At 46.6% G+C, this 20,273-nt stretch overlaps 1 protein-coding gene across 2 annotated transcripts; it reads right to left on the reverse strand.

Moving 5' to 3' along the window:
• Window positions 1-983: 983 nt before the first annotated feature.
• On the reverse strand, window positions 984-19,951 carry LOC307214657 (uncharacterized protein). Of its 2 annotated transcripts, XM_079973424.1 has the most exons (6): window positions 19,668-19,951; window positions 15,610-16,098; window positions 15,326-15,407; window positions 14,950-15,032; window positions 12,390-12,516; window positions 984-6,364 (listed from the first exon to the last, which is right to left on the reverse strand). In XM_079973424.1, exons 2-6 carry the CDS (start codon window positions 16,009-16,011, stop codon window positions 4,182-4,184), a joined length of 2,877 nt encoding a protein of 958 aa, XP_079829550.1. In that variant the 5' UTR covers window positions 16,012-16,098; window positions 19,668-19,951; the 3' UTR covers window positions 984-4,181. The 2 variants fall into 2 exon arrangements, with proteins under 2 accessions (XP_079829550.1, XP_079829551.1); XM_079973425.1 differs by lacking the exons at window positions 12,390-12,516; window positions 14,950-15,032; window positions 15,326-15,407; window positions 15,610-16,098; window positions 19,668-19,951 and adding an exon at window positions 7,618-7,868.
• Window positions 19,952-20,273: the final 322 nt, after the last annotated feature.

A 20,273-nucleotide genomic window follows, 5' to 3' on the forward strand; every position in this document is an offset into this window, starting at 1 on the left:
CTCCCTACTCTCTCCGTACAGGGAGGGGCGGGAATTCCCAGGGCGGGAGGGAGAAGTCACGACACACCCGCAGGTAGAGGAGAGGGAACACCACAACCAAGCCACAGAAATACTCGATTCAAGGTGGCGAGGGCGCCAGGTGGAGTACTTGGTAGCTTGGGAGGGAGAACCCAGGTCAGAAAACACATGGGTTCCTGCGGAGGCAATCAATGATGGGTATCTTGTGGAGGAGTTCCACAGCCTGTTCCCAGATAAACCAAAACCACTAGCGAGATTCTGGGAGGAGCAATTTGGACGACGAAGAGGACTTTGTGGGTTTTCCTGCCTCCGAAGAGGAGGGAGGGGAGGCGCCAGAGGGAGAAGAATCAGACTGGGAGGCCCACCCCGCGGGAAGAGTTTGGAGCGGGTGGGAAGCGGGTTTTGAATCCTCAGAGGATGGCGACAGCTCCTTCCGGGGATTCCCCGCATTGTCGGCCGAGGAAAGGGACGAAGTTGGATCAGAAGGTCGGGCCGGGGGTGAAGGGGATCCTGGGGGGGAGGTGGATGTCAGGGAACTGCCATTGGAGCTAGAGGTGGAGGGAAGGCTCCAAAGCGATGCTGGAGAGGGGCCCAGAAGGGAGAGAGGCAGCTCATCGGCTGGGGAAGGAAATCAGCGTAACACCAGGGGTAAAGGGGGGCAGATGGGGGAATCGGCGAGGACTCCTCGCCGGAGACCAGCGGGGAGAGCACGGGTCCTCCACTGCCCACACCCACCCTGCGCAGAAGACTTCTGCGCAGGGAGAGTAGGCGGAGACTTGGCGTCAAAGAACTTCTTTGCTGGAAGAGGTTCAAGAAACGCCCACTGACGGATTCTGCCAGCGACTGAAACAGCCACGAAGTGAAGGGCTGTCCAGACAGAAAGGGTTTAACCAGGTAACCTAGCCAGGAGCGGCGGCAACTTACGCACGAGCAACCCCTATAACCATTACAATACCGTCTCCAGATGAAATTAAACCTGTGCTTTTATTTATTTTCATGGTATAAAAGATAATTTTAAAGAAAGCAATGGTTACAACAGTAAACAACAAATAGCTTGTCCTCATGGAATTGCAGACTTTCATCCTGCCATGTGTTAAAGTTTCAATTAGAATCATAGAATCATAGAGTTAGAAGAGACCACAAGGGCCATCGAGTCCAACCCCCAATATTATTCAATAAACATTGGCCACATGTTATAAAAGGAATACGGATTGTGTTCCCCCACCTTTTGGATACTTAAATTGTGATGCCCAGAACTGAACTCAGGATTCTAGGTGGGGCCTGACCAAAGGTAGAATAAAGTGGTACAATTCCTGCTTATTTAACTTATATTTGAAAGGCTGGGCTGGATGAATCCCAAGCAGGAAGTAAGATTGCCGGAAGAAATATCAACAACCTCAGATATGCAGATGACACAACCTTGATGGCAGAAAGTGAGGAGGAATTAAAGAACCTTTTATTGAGGGTGAAAGAGGAGAGCACAAAATATGGTTTGAAGCTCAACATCAAAAAAACGAAGATCATGGCCACTGGTCCCATCACCTCCTGGCAAATAGAAGGGGAAGAAATAGAGGCAGTGAGAGATTTTACTTTCTTGGGCTCCATGATCACTGCAGATGGTGACAGCAGTCACGAAATTAAAAGACGCCTGCTCCTTGGGAGAAAGGCGATGGCAAACCTAGACAGCATCTTAAAAAGCAGAGACATCACCTAGCCAACAAAGGCCCGTATAGTTAAAACTATGGTTTTCCCAGTAGTGATGTATGGAAGTGAGAGCTGGACCATAAAGAAGGCTGATGCCGAAAAATTGATGCTTTTGAATTATGGTGCTGGAGGAGACTCTTGAGAGTCCCATGGACTGCAAGAAGATCAAACCTCTCCATTCTGAAGGAAATTAGCCACCTCATGAGAAGAGAAGACTCCCTGGAAAAGACCCTGGTGTTGGGAAAGATGGAGGGCACAAGGAGAAGGGGGCGACAGAGGACGAGATGGTGGGACAGTGTTCTCGAAGCTACAAACATGAGTTTGACCAAACTGCGGGAGGCAGTGGAAGACAGAAGTGCCTGGCGTGCTCTGGTCCAGGGGGTCACGAAGAGTCGGACATGACTAAATGACTAAACAACAACAACAACATTCCTGCCCTTGATCTGATTCTGCCTTCTGCCACATTGGCCTCCGCCAATGGTGTCGTCTGCAAATGTGATGAGCATCCCCTTCAGTTTCTTCATCCAACTCATTCATAAAGACGTTGAATGACAACGGGCCCAGGATTGAACCCTACAGCACCCCTCTTGTCACTTCTCCCAGGATGATGAGGAACCATGAAGGAGTCCTCTTTGGGTTTGGTCAGTCAAATCCACCAAACAGTTACCTTGTTCAGCCGAAATTTTACCAGCTTTCTCACAGAAAGAGCACGGGGGACTTTCTCAAAAGCCTTACTGAAATCAAGATGCATTATTTCCACAGCTGTCCCCTGACCAACAAAGTTTGTAACTCCATCCATAAAAGGATCTAGGAGTCTTGGTTGACCACAAACTTGACATGAGCCAACAGTGTGACGCGGCAGCTAAAAAAGCCAATGCAATTCTGGGCTGCATCAATAGGAGTATAGCATCTAGATCAAGGGAAGTAATAGTGCCACTGTATTCTGCTCTGGTCAGACCTCACCTGGAGTACTGTGTCCAGTTCTGGGCACCACAGTTCAAGAAGGACACGGACAAACTGGAACGTGTCCAGAGGAGGGCAACCAAAATGGTCAAAGGCCTGGAAACGATGCCTTATGAGGAACGGCTAAGGGAGCTGGGCATGTTTATGTTACGAAAAAGGAGCAATGCAGCGAGCTGCAGCTGGCTGGAAAGCCAAACAGGATGTTGATGTTTGGGACTGTACCGTGGGAGCAAAAGGACAGTCTATTCACTGTACTGAGCACCGGATGTTAGCTCAGAGTGTCACCTGACATGTACTGGAAGTACAGGGGAGGAGTCTCTCTCTCTGCTGTTGGTGTTTGGAGAGTACAGACGTGTTTCTCTGTACTGCTGCATAGACAGAAATAAAGGCATGTAAATACATTTCTGTCTGTCTCTTTCCCCCTCCTCGGGAAGACAGGGAGGAGGGAAGAGTGGTGTGTTCTTCTCACGTTTGAGGAGGATCGCCGATAGAGACCCCGCCTGTCTCCTGCCGGGAGTCGCAGACAGGGAGGTCAAGTAATCCAAGCCGGGTGCCTGGAGAATGGCACATTCCTCTGACAAGGCCTGAAGATTACAACAGTTTAGCCTGGAGATGAGGAGGTTAAGGGGTGATATGATAGCCATGTTCAAATATATAAAAGGATGTCACATAGAGGAGGGAGAAAGGTTGTTTTCTGCTGCTCCAGAGAAGCGGACACGGAGCAATGGTTCCAAACTACAAGAAAGAAGATTCCACCTAAACATTAGGAAGAACTTCCTGACAGTAAGAGCTGTTTGACAGTGGAATTTGCTGCCAAGGAGTGTGGTGGAGTCTCCTTCTTTGGAGGTCTTTAAGCAGAGGCTTGACAACCATATGTCAGGAGTGCTCTGATGGTGTTTCCTGCTTGGCAGGGGGTTGGACTCGATGGCCCTTGGGGTCTCTTCCAACTCTATGATTCTATGATTCTAAAAAGGGGAGGAGAGATTTCTCTGGCTTGACTTGTTTTTGAGAAAGCCATGCTTTCATCCTGTATGTTTCTGTTGTGAAATCTTCAGATGGAGGGCACATAAATATTAAAAATGATAATAAATAAGGATATTGACAAGCTGAAACATGTGCAAAGGAAGGCAATTTATGTAATTATTTAATTTGTATACCACCCGAAACAGTGGTGCCGACTTGAATAAAATATGGGTGGGGGGCCAGGTAAGGCCCTCCTTGCACAATCAATCACATGATGCATAAAGGGCATTGGAATGGCAATGCCTATCAACTGGGGGGGGTGGCCCCCTAAAATATACTATTGGGGGCAAAACCCCCTCAGCCTCTAAAAGTTGACTACTGTTCCCACATGTCGTACGACGGTTACAACATAAAAAGACAACATAAAAACACAAAATATACATCTGTAACCCCCCTCACTACCACATTTTAAAAGGGCATCAGATGTCAATCAGGCAAACACCTGGTTAACAAGGTGCGGATTTGCCTGGATCCTAAAGCTGTATAATGGTTTTTCTGATCGTTGCATGAATTCTCTGATGGGAAGTGAGAGAGGAGCTCTGATTGAAGCTCTTTCCACATTCCCCACACTGATAGGGTTTCTCCCCTGTATGACTTCTCTGATGGTAAGTGAGATGGGAGCTCTGACTGAAGCTCTTTCCACATTCCACACACTGATAGGGTTTCTCCCCTGTATGAATTCTTTGATGGGAAGTGAGATGGGAGCTCCTACTGAAGCTTTTTCCACATTCCAAACACTGATAGGGTTTCTCCCCTGTATGAATTCTCTGATGGGAAGTGAGACTGGAGCCCTCACTGAAGCTCTTTCCACATTCAAAGCACTGATAGGGTTTCTTTCCTGTATGAATTTTCTGATGCTTAGTGAGATCAGAGCTCTCCCTGAAGCTCTTTCCACATTCCACACACTGATAGGGTTTCTCCCCTGTATGAATTCTTTGATGGGAAGTGAGATAGGACCTCTTACTGAAGCTCTTTCCACATTCAACACACTGATAGGGTTTCTCTCCTGTATGAATTCTTTGATGGGAAGTGAGACGGGAGCCCATACTGAAGCTCTTTCCACATTCCACACACTGATAGGGTTTCTCTCCTGTATGAATTCTTCGATGGGAAGTGAGGGAGGAGCTCTCCCTGAAGCTCTTTCCACATTCCACACACTGATAGGGTTTCTCCCCTGTATGAATTCTCTGATGCTTAGTGAGATCTGAGCTCTTTATGAAGCTCTTTCCACATTCGACACACTGATAGGGTTTCTCTCCTGTGTGAATTTTTCGATGGGAAGTGAGAGAGAAGGTCTGACTGAAGCTCTTTCCACATTCAACACACTGGTAGGGTTTCTCTCCTGTATGAATTCTTTGATGGGAAGTGAGACGGGAGCCCATACTGAAGCTCTTTCCACATTCCACACACTGATAGGGTTTCTCTCCTGTATGAATTCTTCGATGGGAAGTGAGGGAGGAGCTCTCCCTGAAGCTCTTTCCACATTCCACACACTGATAGGGTTTCTCCCCTGTATGAATTTTCTGATGCTTAGTGAGATCTGAGGTCTTTCTGAAACTCTTTCCACATTCCCCACACTGATGGGGTTTCTCTCCTGTATGAATTTTTCGATGGGAAGTGAGAGAGGAGCTCTGACTGAAGCTCTTTCCACATTCAACACACTGGTAGGGTTTCTCCCCTGTATGAATTTTCTGATGGGAAGTGAGAGAGGAGCTCTGACTGAAGCTCTTTCCACATTCCACACACTGGTAGGGTTTCTCCCCTGTATGAATTCTCTGATGCTTAGTGAGAGAGTAGCTCTGACTGAAGCTCTTTCCACATTCCACACACTGATGGGGTTTCTCCCCTGTATGAATTCTCTGATGCTTAGTGAGAGAGGAGCTCTGACTGAAGCTCTTTCCACATTCCACACACTGATAGGGTTTCTCTCCTGTATGAATTTTTCGATGGAAAGTGAGAATGGAGCTCTTCCTGAAGCTCTTTCCACATTCAACACACTGGTAGGGTTTCTCTCCTGTATGAATTCTTCGATGGGAAGTGAGAATGGAGCTCTTCCTGAAGCACTTTCCACATTCAAAGCACGGATAGGGTTTCTCCCCTTCATGAACTTTCTGATGGGAAGTGAGATTGGAGTTCTGACTGAAGCTCTTTCCACATTCCATGCAGTGATATGGTTTCTCCCCTGTATGAATTCTCTGATGGGAAGTGAGATGGGAACTCTGACTGAAGCTCTTTCCACATTCCACACACTGATATGGTTTCTCCCCTGTATGAATTCTCTGATGGGAAGTGAGACTGTAGCTCATACTAAAGCTCTTTCCACATTCCACACACTGATAGGGTTTCTCTCCGGAATGAATTATCTGATGGGAAGTGAGATGGGAACTCTGACTGAAACTCTTTCCACATTCCATGCACTGATAGGGTTTCTGCCCGGTATGGATTTTCTGATGGGAAGTGAGATGGCCTCTCTGACTGAAGGTCTTTCCACATTCCACGCACTGATAGGGTTTCTTTCCAATGAGAATTCTTTGTTGGGAAGTGGAATGGGAGCTCTGACTGCAGCTCGCTCCATACTCCAAAATTTTGCGTGGCTTCTCCTCTCTGGGGGTTTTGTCATGTTCATCCTTGTTCTTGTTTTCCAATTTATCAAAATCTGCAATGGAGACAAAAAAGGGATTAGAGCCTCAGGAACAAATCAAGAAGAACTGAAGGGAGTTGGGCCTTTGTTCATTGCCTTTGTTGGTTGTCATTAACCAACATTTTTATTAATATATTCTGATGGATTGTTGAATGTTGATTTGTTTGATATACAGTAGTGGCCAAAATTGTGGAAACCTTTTGGGGAAAAAGTGTATTTCAGATATTTGATGGCTCGTAACACGACTTCTTTTAGAGTAATACCACAAAATTATGTATCAATGTAAAGATAATTTAATGAAGAATGCAATTATCTGTATTCTATCAAAAGTCATAGCGGAATAACCAGAAAAAGGAAGCACAACTTGCTTAGCTTGACGTTTGTTAGTGTGTTATGTTATATTGTGGAAAGTTGATATAAAATTTACAGATTGTATATTATTAATAGAGAATTACATGAAAATGATGTATAGATGGTATATCACACCAGTGAAAATGGCAAAGATGTTTAAGAAAGAAAATAAGAGATGCTGGAGATGTAAAGAAAAGGAAGGAGCATTTTATCATATGTGGTGGGAATGCAAATGCATTAAAAAATATTGGGAAATGATATATAATGAACTGAAAATAATGTTTAAAATGAACTTTGGTAAACAGCCTGAAGCCTTTCTGTTAGGTATCTCAAATCAAGAGCTGCCAAAAGAAAAATGGACATTATTTATGTATACTATAACAGCATCAAGAATCTTGACTGCACAAAATTGGAAGGTGGAATACCATCAAAAGAACAATGGTAAGAAAAACTGATGAATTATGCAGAATTGGCTAAGCTAACAGAGAAACTACAAGAGAAGGACAAAAAGGATTTTAAAAGTTTGGGAACCATTTACAGGTTATTTGCAGAAACAGCAACTGGCAGGGTCTGAATAAACTTTATTATAGTAACAGAAAAATTAGAGTAATGATAGGGGAATTTACTTTTATCTAAAGCAGGACACAATAAAAATAAATAACTCAGTAGAAGGGGAGTTGAGGGAAGTCCGGAGGACGGGAAGGAGAACAATTGTATATAACATGATGATTGAGATATTTTTATTTGTTATAAAATTCAATAAATATTCATTTTAAAAAAAGAAAAAAGAAGAAGATTGAGGAAAACTTAATCAAAGCTGGCCTTTCTATATTTGTGAAGAGGTATAAGGAGAGTCCCATGGACTGCAAGAAGATCCAACCTCTCCATTCTGAAGGAAATCAGCCCTGAGTGCTCACTGGAAGGACAGATCCTGAAGCTGATGCTCCAATACTTTGGCCACCTCCTGAGAAGAGAAGACTCCCTGGAAAAGACCCTGATGTTGGAAAAGATGGAGGGTACAAGGAGAAGGGGATGGCAGAGGACGAGATGGTGGGACAGTGTTCTCGAAGCTACCAACATGAGTTTGACCAAACTGCGGGAGGCAGTGGAAGACAGGAGTGCCTGGCGTGCTCTGGTCCAGGGGGTCACGAAAGTTGGACACGACTAAACGACTAAAGAACAACATAAGGAGACTCAGTCACTACAAAATCAGACTGGTAAAGGCAGGAAAAGGTGCACAACAGCAAGTGATGATCGAAGAATGAAGAGACTGTGCCTATGTGACAGAAGAAAATCATCTGGGTGTTTACAAGATGGCATGGGGCAATGGAAGGTGAAGTTGAGTGCAAGGACTGGTCTAAATGCTAGAATTCCAAGGGAAAAGCCATTATCTCTCAAGCAAAGGTGGAAAAGATTAAACTGGGCTAAAACCCATGCTAACTGGACAGCGGAACAATGGGACAGTGTTATCTGGAGCAATGAGACCCCAATCTCCTTGCTTGGCAGTGAGGGCATGAAATACGCGAGGAGGAGAATCGGAGAAGATTTACATCCTACTTGCATTACACCGACCGTGAAACACCCAGACAGTGTGATGATCTGGGGTTGTATGACAGCAAAAGGTGGGGGCAGAATTTGTGTCATTAATGGGAACGTCAATGCCCCCAAATACATAAATCAAATACTTGAGCCTGAACTGAAGCGTTCTGAATGTGAAATCCTATTCCACTGCTGGAATGGCCTGGGAATAGCCCAAGTGAAAATCTTAGGAGCCGACTAAAGAAACTTGTTAGTCAGAAGCAACCCAGCAATAAAGCCCAATTAACAGAGGCAATAATTCCATCTGGGTTTCACATTATCACAGCTGCAGAACTAAAAAACTTGCTTCACTCCATGAGTTGTAAGGCCAGAATTAAAGCTAAAGGTTACCGAAGTCAGTATTAATTGACATGGTGAGAATTTCTGTATATCTCCTTTTTTCTATGTGTTTCACATTTCTTTTTAATGACTGCTGTTCTAATAAATACTCCTTCATAAAAGTTATTTCATTGCAATTTCCATTAAATTATCTTTCCTACGGTATCACTCCCCCCAAAATTGGTGTTATGAGCCATCAAACTTTGGAAACACACTTTTAAATAAGTTTCCATGATTTTAGCCACTAGTATAAGTTGTTCATTTAAAGTTAATGTACTTTTTATATGGGATCAGATTGTTGTTATTAATGTTTCATGTTTATACATGTGTTGGTTGGGTGCAACCCAATCAGATGGTCCAGGAATAAATAAAAATTATTACTATTACTATTATTATTATGGTAGGGATCAGATGGGATTACTATGACCCACAATAATACTACTACCAGACTTAACACGGACACTGGCACCAGAGCCTGCAATAAACCCAGATGCCAACTTTGCTGCCACATACACCCGGACAACACCATCACTGGCCCCAACAACATCACACATACCATCTCGGGACTATTTAATTGCTCATCGTCTAACACTGTGTATGCCATCAAATGCCAACAGTGTCCTTCAGCTCTCTATATTGGACAAACAGGCCAAACCTTACGCCAAAGGATAAATGGACATAAATCTGACATCAGGAATCACAAGACAGAGAAACCAGTAGGAGAACATTTCAATCTCCCAGGACATTCTATACAAGATCTCAAAGTAGCTGTTCTATTACAAAGGAATTTCAGAAATAAACTGGAAAGAGAAGCTGCTGAATTGCAACTTATTACCAAACTTAAAACCATGGAGAGACCTGGTCTTAACAAAGACATTGGATTCTTATCTCATTATACATGACAAAGCCATTTTTCACCTTCTCACCCCTTGCTTTTTCCTGTAAGACCTATTGCAGTCGTTAAGAGTCGTCAACAGGCTCATCACAGCTATCTGCCAATCACCCATTCCCACCACCCTTCTGAGTAATACCCCTCCCCACCTTCCCACTATTTAGAAGGGTCTGGTGACTTCTGTTTCAGTGTATCTGAAGAAGTGTGCATGCACACGAAAGCTCATACCTAGAACTAACTTAGTTGGTCTTTAAGGTGCTCCTGGAAGGATTTTTTTATTTTGTTTTGACTATGAGGAATTATAAAATATACATCAAGCCATCGTGTCCATGATGATAGCATTGTGTTGACTGGGTTTGATATATTGACGATAATTTCTGATTAAATCCCATAAGATTCTACATTCGTGCCCTTTTCATGCCCTTTTGCCTCTGCTGCCCATTTCTCCCTGCTCTTCACGAATCACGTACACACTTAGACAGGCAGGCGTCCTGGGGCATCAAAGACTGGGCAGTTTCGTCTTTGTAGTTTTCTTTTTTTTTTTAACTTCTTTTTATTCATTTTCTATAACCAAACAACAGCAAAGAAAGAAAAAGAAAAATAGCCAACACATACTAAAAAAAGGGAAAAAAAGAAAACATCAACCAAATCAAAACACCTAAACCAACCAAAAAACAAACATTAATTAACAATAAATAACGTTTGACTTCCCTCCATCTCGGTTTGGGTTATGTGAATATTAAATCCATTCTGCAGTTTTTCATTTTTTAACGTAAACACATCGCAAGGGTTATATTAAACCTACTGTGATTTTTATATCTCTAGAATTTGTTTCCATATATGTTATGAATTTAGACCAATTGTCGATAAACCTTGAACCTTTTTGATGTCTAATGTTCTGCGTCATTTTTCCCAGATCCATATACTCAAATAATTTAATTTGCCAATCTTTAACGGTCGGGGTATTTGGGGTTTTCCAATTTTGTGCTAACAGAATCCTGGCAGCTACAGTTGCATATTGAAACATTATATAATCTTCTTTCTTAATCTCCTCTCTGATCGTTCCCAGAAGGAAGGCTTCAGGCTTTTTATTTAAGTATTTTCTTTAGTTCGTTGTAGATGGAATCCCAAATTTTTAAACTTCTGTACATTTCCACCACATGTGGTAGAAGCTTCCCTCTTTAGATTTACACTTCCAACACCTTTTGTCGCCAGTCTTATACATTTTTTGCAATTTCACAGGGGTGATGTACCAACGATACATCATCTTTTCCATATTTTCTCTGAGGGCAGTACAGGCTGTAAATTTCATTCCTTTAGTCCACAACGTCCATTTTTCAAAATCCAAATTATATCCAATGTCTATTGCCCATTTTACCATAACCTCCTTAACCTCTTCGTCCTTAGTGTCCCACTCTGATAGCTGATTATACATTTTAGATAGCAGTTTAGTTTTACTTTCTATTATCTCTACCTGGAACTTTGATTTTTTTCTCATTCATTCCAATCTTTTTATCTTCCTTCCATAAGGCATTAATTTGATGATACTGCAGCCAACCTGTTAATTTGCTTTTTAACTCTTCATAAGATCTAATTTTCCATCCTCTTTGCGATCTTTCCAGGAGGTCTTCATAGGTCAATCTCTCACCTTCCATATTTGTTTTTTTGGTAGTTAATATGTCGATAGGGGATAGCCACCAGGGGGTATTTTTTTCCAATTTTTTTTATTCTTTTCCCACACTTCTAACAATGTTCCTCTGATAATAGGTAATCTTAGGATGTTAATCTTAGGGCCAGGAAACAGGTTTCACATTAAGGTGATAACGGTCCTTCTGGCCATCCTCCTTATTGCTTATTACCTCCGGGGCTGCCAGATGCTCTTCTTTGTAGTTCTGTTCTTTGTTTACCCTGTGCTTAATTAGTTTTAGTAGTTTAACTTTCTCCCCACGTGGGTTTGTTGAAATGCTCAGAAGAAATCTGATTGGTTCTTACGAACACACTGTAAAAAGTTCTTTTGTGAATAAAACGGCCTGGGCTGGGGGCTGCGGAGATCGGACGGACAAGCACAGAGAGACACGATTATACGCACCCTTCCCAGAGTCTTGCTTGTTCAAGCCTCTGTGTGTATTCTTATTAATCAGAGTTCAATCCTTCCTTTACTTTGCGGACGCAACAATTATCACTGATTCTACTACCTGAGGTTCAATCAGCCTGGCTTTTCTCTGGGACGGATTTTGTTTGGCCCAGTCATGGCATCCCCTCCATCGCCAATGTCAGGCGTCTCTTTGGTCAACCCAAGACTGACAGCAGCAAAAACAAAAACAGAAAGAGCCAGTGTGGTGTAGTGGTGAAGAGCGGTGGACTCGTAATCTGGGGAACCGGGTTCGCGTCTCCGCTCCTCCACCTGCAGCTGCTGGGTGACCTTGGGCCAGTCACACTTCTTAAAGTCTCTCAGCCCCACTCACCTCACAGAGTGTTTGTTGTGGGGGAGGAAGGGAAAGGAGAATGTTAGTTGCTTTGAGACTCCTTAGGGTAGTGATAAAGTGGGATATCAAATCCAAACTACTCTTCTTCTTCAGAAAACCTGACAGAAGCTACTTATATGTCCTAACAACTCTGAAGCTGACATTTAAGATGCCTGGGCAGTTCAGACAAGCCCAACCGTGGTATAAAAAAGCAGAACTGGAGGAAAAAACAGAAAACAGAAAACAGAAAAACAGAAAAAACTGCAATTTGCTGTTCAAGGTTTACTGTGGGGGTGTTAGGTTCCCAGGTGTTGTATTGGGTGCTGTTGAGCTCTGTGGAAATGTATGAGGTTTGTTACATAGAGGTATTTTTTGAATTTCCAGGCAGATAGGACGATCCCACAGGGAGCCTTACCAAGAGAGGCCACGATCCCCCGATTCTCCTCCATGACGTCCTTATGCAGAGCTCTCTGGTCAGGATCCAGCAACGCCCACTCCTCGTCCGTGAAATGAACAGAAACATCTTCAAAGCACACTGGACCCTAAAAGAAAAAGGGAAATGTCCTCCACTGAGACAGGATCAATATGATCTGCTACACAATGCTCTGTTATAACAGATTGAGGTCGAATCCTGACAAGACAGAAAGTACTCTTTTGGGGGACAGAGGGTGGGCAGGTGTGGGGGACTCCCTGGTCCTGAATGGGGTAACTGTGCCCCTGAAGGACCAGGTGCGCAGCCTGGGAGTCATTTTGGACTCACTGCTGTCTATGGAGGCACAGGTCAATTCTGTGTCCAGGGCAGCTGTTTATCAGCTCCATCTGGTACGCAGGCTGAGACCCTACCTGCCCATAGTCTCGCCAGAGTGGTGCATGCTCTGGTTATCTCCTGCTTAGACTACTGCAATGCGCTCTACCTGGGACTACCTTTGAAGGTGACCTGGAAACTACAACTAATCCAGAATGCGGCAGCTAGACTGGTGACTGGGAGCAGTCATTTTTTTGTAAATAGGTGGTTCTCCAGTTGGTGTTTTTTTCTTCTTCTTTTTTTAAAAAGAATATTTATTAACATTTCCAAAATAGTACAAAAACAAAAAAACCACAAAAAATAACAAAAATACAAAAATATAAAATTAAAACCAATTAAAAACAGATACAATTTCCATTACTTATTTTCGATTAACTTGTTTCCCAGACCTCCTCTCACCTCCCCTTTTTGTATTCCAGTTCAAATTATTAGCTCAGCAAATCCTTATTGTAACTTATTACAACTTATTATAACTTATTATTCCAGTTATTATTCCAGTTGGTGTTTTTCAAGTCATTCTGCCTACGCAAGCATCCCAGTTTCCCTGATGGAAGAATCCACTTTCTCCTCTCCTCGTGAGTTGTTCTGGGGAGGTTCCCTCCCAGTGCCCTAGAGCCAAATTCAAGGGGTTCATGGGGGCATGGAGAGGGGGAGGAGTGGGGGGCAGGCTATATTTCGCAGCAGATGGGGCTGGCTAGGTGAATCCTGGCCTCTATTTGTTCTTGTCTGTCCACTGCTTAAAAGCCTATTTTAGCATTCAGTGATGAATATAGAAATACAAGAAGCCTAGTTTGGATGGCCATCTGTCTTGGGTGATCTAGCTGAGACTCCTGCAATGCAGGGCGTGGGACTTGATGACCCTTGGGGTCCTTTCAACTCTAGGATTCCATGAAAACTGCAACTACAGATGAATCCTACAGGGGACATTCAGAAGGCTGTTGTCACAGAGTTATCTGGGCAGGAAATCCCACACTTCACAGCTGGAGTTTACTCTTTATCAGCAAGAACACGATATTCACAATCTTGGCTGAGTTTCGGGCCTCATGAGAACAGCAGCTCATTCCCTGAGGGTCTGTCAGTTTGCATTTCTTAGTGCAGAAAGGATGGATCTGATATTGATATTTCCTATACTATTTAATTCACGAGGGTTCCGGAAGCTTCTCTGAATAAAAGAAACAGAAGTTTCCTGATGTTTGGGTTATTCCTTCAGAGAAGCTGAGTACAGCTGGGTTAAAGTGGTTCTGTCATCTCTTCTGTCAAGGTCATGCTGACTATAAGAAGAGGCCAGAAGGAGCCTGGGTTTCACTTTCTCGTTCTATCTCTCTCTCTCCCTTCTGGTGTTCTGTACATAGTATGCTGAGTGTTAAGGTTTAGACTTATTATAAGTTGTGGTAAGTTTAGGTTAAGTCTGCTGCAACTGGATTTCTGATGGAGAGGGCCAATTCCGAACGTTTTGGATTTGTGACCAGTATCCTCATTTGCCTTCAGTAACAGTTAAAGCTCTGCCGGATGAAATACAATTGCCTCTGGCCTATTTTTGGGAATCCTGCAACATGTTTAGGTTTTACTCTGCTAACTATACATTGGACTTCTGCTCTGGATGAATATTGAGTAGAATTTTTGTGTCTTCCTCCACAAAATCATTTGCTGAGAGTGAAGGCCCCCAACTCCCCACAGCTTTCCAAGTCCCCTCCTCTCTGGGGTTTCTGGCAAGCGATTGAACAGTGCGCCAGTGTGCAGCCTGCCTTTGCTCCTCCATTGTCAGACGTTTCCTGGCTCTGAGAGACAAGCAGGGAGGGTGGCTTCTGGCAGAAGGAGAGGGAGCCCCCAGTGGCTCCTCCTTCTACTGACTCACCTCTGCCTCTCGACCTTCCTCCTCCCCCTCGCCTCCTTCCTCTTCTGCCTCTGATTCTGCACTGCATTCTGCCTCAGAGTCCCCCAGCCCACTAAGCCCTGTTACCATTCCAGCTTCTGACACCTCCTCTTCCCAGGCTTCTCCCTCTTCTGCCTCTTCTCGCCCATCCTTCCTCCACCTCCACTCCTTGGGTTCTGACCAGTCTTCCCTTCCTGGTTCCCCGGCTGCTTCCTCCCACCATTCCTCTGTGCCCAACCAGTCCATGACATTGCTCCATCCCTCGGCCTCTGTCCCCACAAGGCAGCTTCCCCTGACCTGATCTGGTTCCACAGCCACTGCTTCCCTTCTGCCCCCATGAAAAGATGGATCAGGAGGTTTTGCCGGCATCGTTCTGTCACCTGCAAGAGAAAAAATGTAAGCAGGATGCCAGGAGTGCCTGCTTCTCTCACAGGTGAAACAGGGCATCTCTAACTACAGATGGGCCTTTCAGAAAGCCTTTCCTGCTGAGAACATTTGGACGTTTGTGCCCATTTCATATGTTAGTCATGCAGAAATACATCTCTCCTCCTCTGGACCCTTCCTCCCAACTCCCCCCCTCCCCCCAAAAAAAAACTTGATGAAAAGAACCCAGAGATTAGTTGGGAAAGCAACAGAATGAGACCAAACAGAGAAAAGCCACCTTCCTCCTTACCCAGTGGCCTCTCTCTGGTGTCCAACGGAGGCCTCTCTGCCTCACAGGAATCCAGGTCCATTTCTGCAAAATGATCCTTTTCCTGAAAAAGAAACAAGGATTCAAAACAGAGAATGGGGAGAAATACTAGAAAGAGAATGACAAAGATAAAAACTTTAAGGGTGTGAGATCTCATTCCATGGATGGCTTCCCAGAAAAAGGATGGGCCATCAGCCGAGCATTATGGGATGTTCATCATCCTGTTTGGAGCCCCTTGGGAGTATCCAGAGGAAAGTCTCTCTCACCTGCTCTCTCTCCTCTGCCTGACTCAGGAGGAAACCTTCGGCCAGGGCCACCGCCTGGGAACTGGTCTCTGCTCCACACTCCCTCACCCAGCTCTCCATCTCCAGAGGAAGGACAGCCAGGAACTGCTCCAAGATCACCAGGTCCAGCATCTCAGCTTTCGTGTGCCTTTCTGGCTTCAGCCACTGACGGTCAAGGTGGTAGAGTCGGCTGCAAACCTCTCGGGGTCCTTTAGCCTCCTGGCAGCAGAACTGCCTCAACTGCTGGCTCTGCACCTCTGAGCGGAGGGTGTCCTCCTCACCCAGGATCTTCTGCCCAGAGTTTTCCCAGAATCCCCCACTGCTCCCAGTTTGGTTGGCATGGCCTCTTCTTGCTCCAGGGCCAGCTGAGTCTCGCTCATCCATCTGTGCTCTCAGGAAGCCTCTGAGAGATCGGAAGGAACCCTTTGGTCTTCTGCCAAGTTCTGTCTTAATGAGAAGCTCTTGCCAATCCTACAAAGCAAATGCTTTGTTACGTAAAAGTTTTTATTATTAGTAGTAAATATTTTTATTTTTTGTATAGTTTGTATAGTTTTGTTCTTTAGGTGAGAGGGTCAGGGCTGTCTGGGAGTCGGCCCCATTCAACAGAATGGCAGGGGGCGGGTTCCCCGGGGGGGGAGCACTGGGACACCCGATCACAGTGATCACAGGTAGGAGGAGGAGTTACACTATGACCAGACCACGTCATTACCGAGGAGGCAGGTTTAGTCATTGTTTGAGGACTATCCTTCCCTCCGGGTCTGGTCTTGACCAGAAGGATACTGGATTCAGCAAGGGAGACCCACGTGACCTGAAGGGGCTGCTGTGCAAGCCAGGTCAATGGTTCATAAGACCACGACTTGGATGGAGGACTTGACCTGGCATGTTCACCTCTAGGGATGTGGGTGATCTGACACGAAGTGAAACCAAAACAAAAGAAGTGTCATGGTCAGAACACTTCCTGGTGCAACTGGACTTCTCCACGACCCTTCCCTACAGCAAGGAGGAGGGACGGATTCGGACGGCCCACCCCTGGTACTTAATGGATCCAAATGGTTTCCAGAAAGGAGGTGGGGATGTTTTATCCCATGTTGATGGCCTTTCAGCTGATTTTCTTGTGGCCCCTGGAATGTGGAGTTAACCCGGGCTATCGATGGCCTGGTTCAAAATCGACCTCTTTGATTGCATGGAGCCTGGACAGCCCCATGGTTTTCCCCGGATCTGATGGGGGTGAAACAATCACTGAGATGGCTAGAGTGTCGGTGGCAGAAAACACACTCTGAATCTGACCAGATATGGGTTAGAGCTCAACGTCGAGCCTACCAAGTGACGATGGCTGTCTAAACTGCCTCTATTGCATCTGCAGAAAACAACACCAGGAGACTCTTTCAGGTGGTTCACAATTTAGTGGACCCACCTGCGTCATTGGGGCCTCAAAAGGACCCTGAGATCTCCTTCAATGATTTGGCAAAGTTTTGTGCAGTTAAATTGACCCAGATTTGGAAAGAGGTAGACTCCACCATGGGCCAGGGTGGGAGAGTGCTAGAGTCCCGTCTAGTCAGGTTGCCTCCAAGGATGTGGACAGGCTGCTTGGACAAGTGAAACTGACCACCTGCCTCCTTGCTCATCCTGGCTCATAAAAGCCAACCGGGAAGGGCTGGGCGATGGGCTCTGCAGGGTGGTGAATGCTTCCCTCTGTGAGGGAGCCTTCTCAGACCCGATGAAAGAGGCAGCTACTAAACCGCTTCTTAAAAAAAATATCTTTGGACCAGGCCAATATAGCCAGCTATCGCCCAGTCTCAAATTTTCCATTTTTGGACAAGGTGATTGAGCGAGTGGTTGCTGAACAACTCCAGGCACGCCTGGAGGATGCGGACCATTTGGATCCCTTCCAGTCGGGATTCAGGCCTCATCATGGAACTGAAATTCCCTTGGTTGCGCTGGTTGATGATCTCCGGCGGGCTAGGGACAAAGGTGAGAGCTGCTTCCTAGTTCTGCTGGATCTCTCAGCTGTCCATGGAAGCACAGGTCAAATCTGTGTCCAGGGCAGCTGTTTACCAGCTCCATCTGGTACGTAGGCTGAGACCCTATCTGCCTGCGGACTGCCTCACCAGAGTGGTGCATGCTCTGGTTATCTCCCGCTTGGATTACTGCAATGCACTCTACGTGGGGCTACCTTTGAAGGTGACTCGGAAACTACAACTACCGCAATCCAGAATGCGGCAGCTAGACTGGGAGCTGGTGACTGGGAGTGGCCTCCGTGACCACATAACACCAATCCTGAAAGACCTACATTGGCTACCAGTACATTTCCAGGCACAATTCAAAGAGTTGCTGCTAACCTTGAAAGCCCTAAACGGCCTCAGTCCAGTAGTCCTGAAGGAGCATCTCCACCCCCATTGTTCTGTCCGGACACTGAGGTCCAGCACCAAGGGCCTTCTGGCGGTTCCCTCATTGTGAGAAAAGAGGTTACAGGAAACCAGGCAGAGGGCCTTCTCAGTGGTGGCACCCGCCCTGTGGAATGCCCTCCCATCAGATGTCAAGGAAATAAACAACTATCTGACTTTTAGAAGACATCTGAAGGCAGCCCTGATGTTTCATACTGTTTTTAGTATTCTATTGGGGGACACCCAGAGTGGGTGGAGTATAAATATTATTATTATTATTATTATTATTATTATTATTATTATTATTATTATTAATAATAATAATATTGGAGCCAGGGCTGGATTGCACCACAGCCAAAACCATGAGGTATCTGGAGGAGGAGGAGGAGGAGAAGGAGGAAGCAGCCTCTATCCCTCCTAGAAGGAAGATTGCAATGCAGAATGTGGAGGCAACGGAAAGGGTTTCTGGGAGATGAATCAGCCTGGTTGCTCCTGCCTTCCAGTCAATGCATGAAGTCAGAACTGACTGACAAGGCAATCATTTGTATCTTGTGGAAAATGGATGCCTGGCTCACTTGGGGGTCCTCAGGAGTTGCTCTCCCCCCACCCCCACGTCTGGGCACATTTCTCCCCTGCTTCCGTCTCCTTTTCTTGCACTTGGACTCTCTGCCGCTCTCATGACAGATTCATGGGGTGGGGTCCCTTTTTCTTTGCTGTGAGGGCCAGGTATGTATCTAGTCAACCCCCTGAGGGCCAAGTGGGCGGGGCCAAAGACATCTCCCTTGAAATTTAGGAGTGTAATTTAGTATTATTATTCAGTTAGATAGCTTAACACACGCACAGCCACTGATGCCCAGGTCCCTGGAGGCTCAGTGAGGAGCAGCGCCCATTTCCGGCTGGTTTTCCAGCACCAATCCCTTTGGGAGAGAGAGGATGGGGTCCTGGGATGCCCTGCTCTGGGTGCGAGGGGATTGCTGCCGTGGCCTCCGTGGGGAGATGCCCTGGGAGACACTGGGAGACACTGGGAAACTGGTCCCCAATGCAGCAGCCAGACTGGGATCCCTCTCTTTACTCCTGGTCTTCCTCTCCCACCTTTTTTTTTGAGGGGGGGGGGGGCTAGTCCACCTCCTCGTCCAGCTTTGGAAAACCAGTTGCACATGTTTCCTCTGTTGTGCAATGGGACTCCTTTGTTTAAAGAAGGGAGATTTCGTGGGAGTCATTTTTTCTGAAAGGCCAACTGAGTTTGGGATCCTCTGCTCTGCAGGAAGGAGGGAGAGCGTGGCAGCCCTGGCCCCTCCCTGGCAGGACCCCCTCCTCCTCCCTGACTTGGCCCCCCCCTGCAGGAGCAGATCCGCCCCCCCCCCAGGCCTCCTCCCCTGCTGCAGCCCTGGGACCCCCACCCTGACTTGGGGTCCCCCCCTCTTCCCGGCAGGAGCTCTCTCCTTCCCTGACCTTCCTCCTGGCTCTCAGCCCCGGGGCTCCTTCCTCCTCTGGGTAGCAGGAGCATATGGGGGGGTCTTTGCACCCCTGACCTTCTCCTCCCTGACTTGGGGTCCCCCCCCCTGCAGGAGCAGATCAGCCCCCCCCCCAGGCTTCCTCCCCTGCTGCAGCCCTGGGACCCCCACCAGATCCCAGAGAGAGAGAGGGGAGACTCACCAGATCCCAGGAGGGGGGAGCGAGGCAGCCCTTGCAGGAGAGACACCCAAGCAGGGAAGGACTGGGGGGGGAGGGGCCTTGGCTCTGGAGGACCTGCCCCCCTTGCTTCCTGGCCTCTCTAGGAAGGCAGCTCGGTTCCCTTTAACCCTTGCCAAGCCGAGTCCCCCAGCTGAGCCCTTCCTCCCTTTGCACAGCCTGACCGACCCGCTGCGCCCCTGAAGAGATCCCGGCTCGCCAAGGGTCTCTCTCATCCATCGCTGAAGCGCAGAAAGGGGGGGGGGAGTGGAGGGCTTGGCCAAAGAGGGGAGCCCCCCCCGCTCCCTCCCGCCTCCACGTTCCCTCCTGGCTGGACCAGAGCAGCTTCTCCTGGGGGGCCACCCCCTCCTCTCCCCCCCACCCATAAATTGGCATATTCATGGCACCGTTTTAAAGCCGATTTTGCGGGGGGGGCGCCTATGCCGGGGGGGGGGGAGACGTCCTTGCCACTTTCTTGCTAGATACGGCCCTGATCCCAGGGTCATCTAGTCCAACCCCCAGCAGTGCAGGAATCTCTGCGGAAGCATCCAGGGCAGATGGCCGACCGATCTCTGCTGAGAAACCTCCAAG

Source organism: Podarcis cretensis, assembly GCF_951804945.1.
Source record: "Podarcis cretensis genome assembly, chromosome: 4".
Lineage (NCBI taxonomy): Eukaryota > Metazoa > Chordata > Lepidosauria > Squamata > Lacertidae > Podarcis > Podarcis cretensis.

Excerpts from the sequence above, each read along its gene's own strand:
- LOC307214657 (XM_079973424.1), bottom strand. The coding sequence starts at position 16,011 with ATGGATGAGCGAGACTCAGCTGGCCCTGGAGCAAGAAGAGGCCATGCC. Across the intron at positions 15,408-15,609 it reads AGGCAGAGGAGAGAGAGCAG|GAAAAGGATCATTTTGCAGA; the intron begins GTGAGAGAGACT and ends TTTCTTTTTCAG. Across the intron at positions 6,365-12,389 it reads GGGGATCGTGGCCTCTCTTG|ATTTTGATAAATTGGAAAAC; the intron begins GTAAGGCTCCCT and ends TCTCCATTGCAG.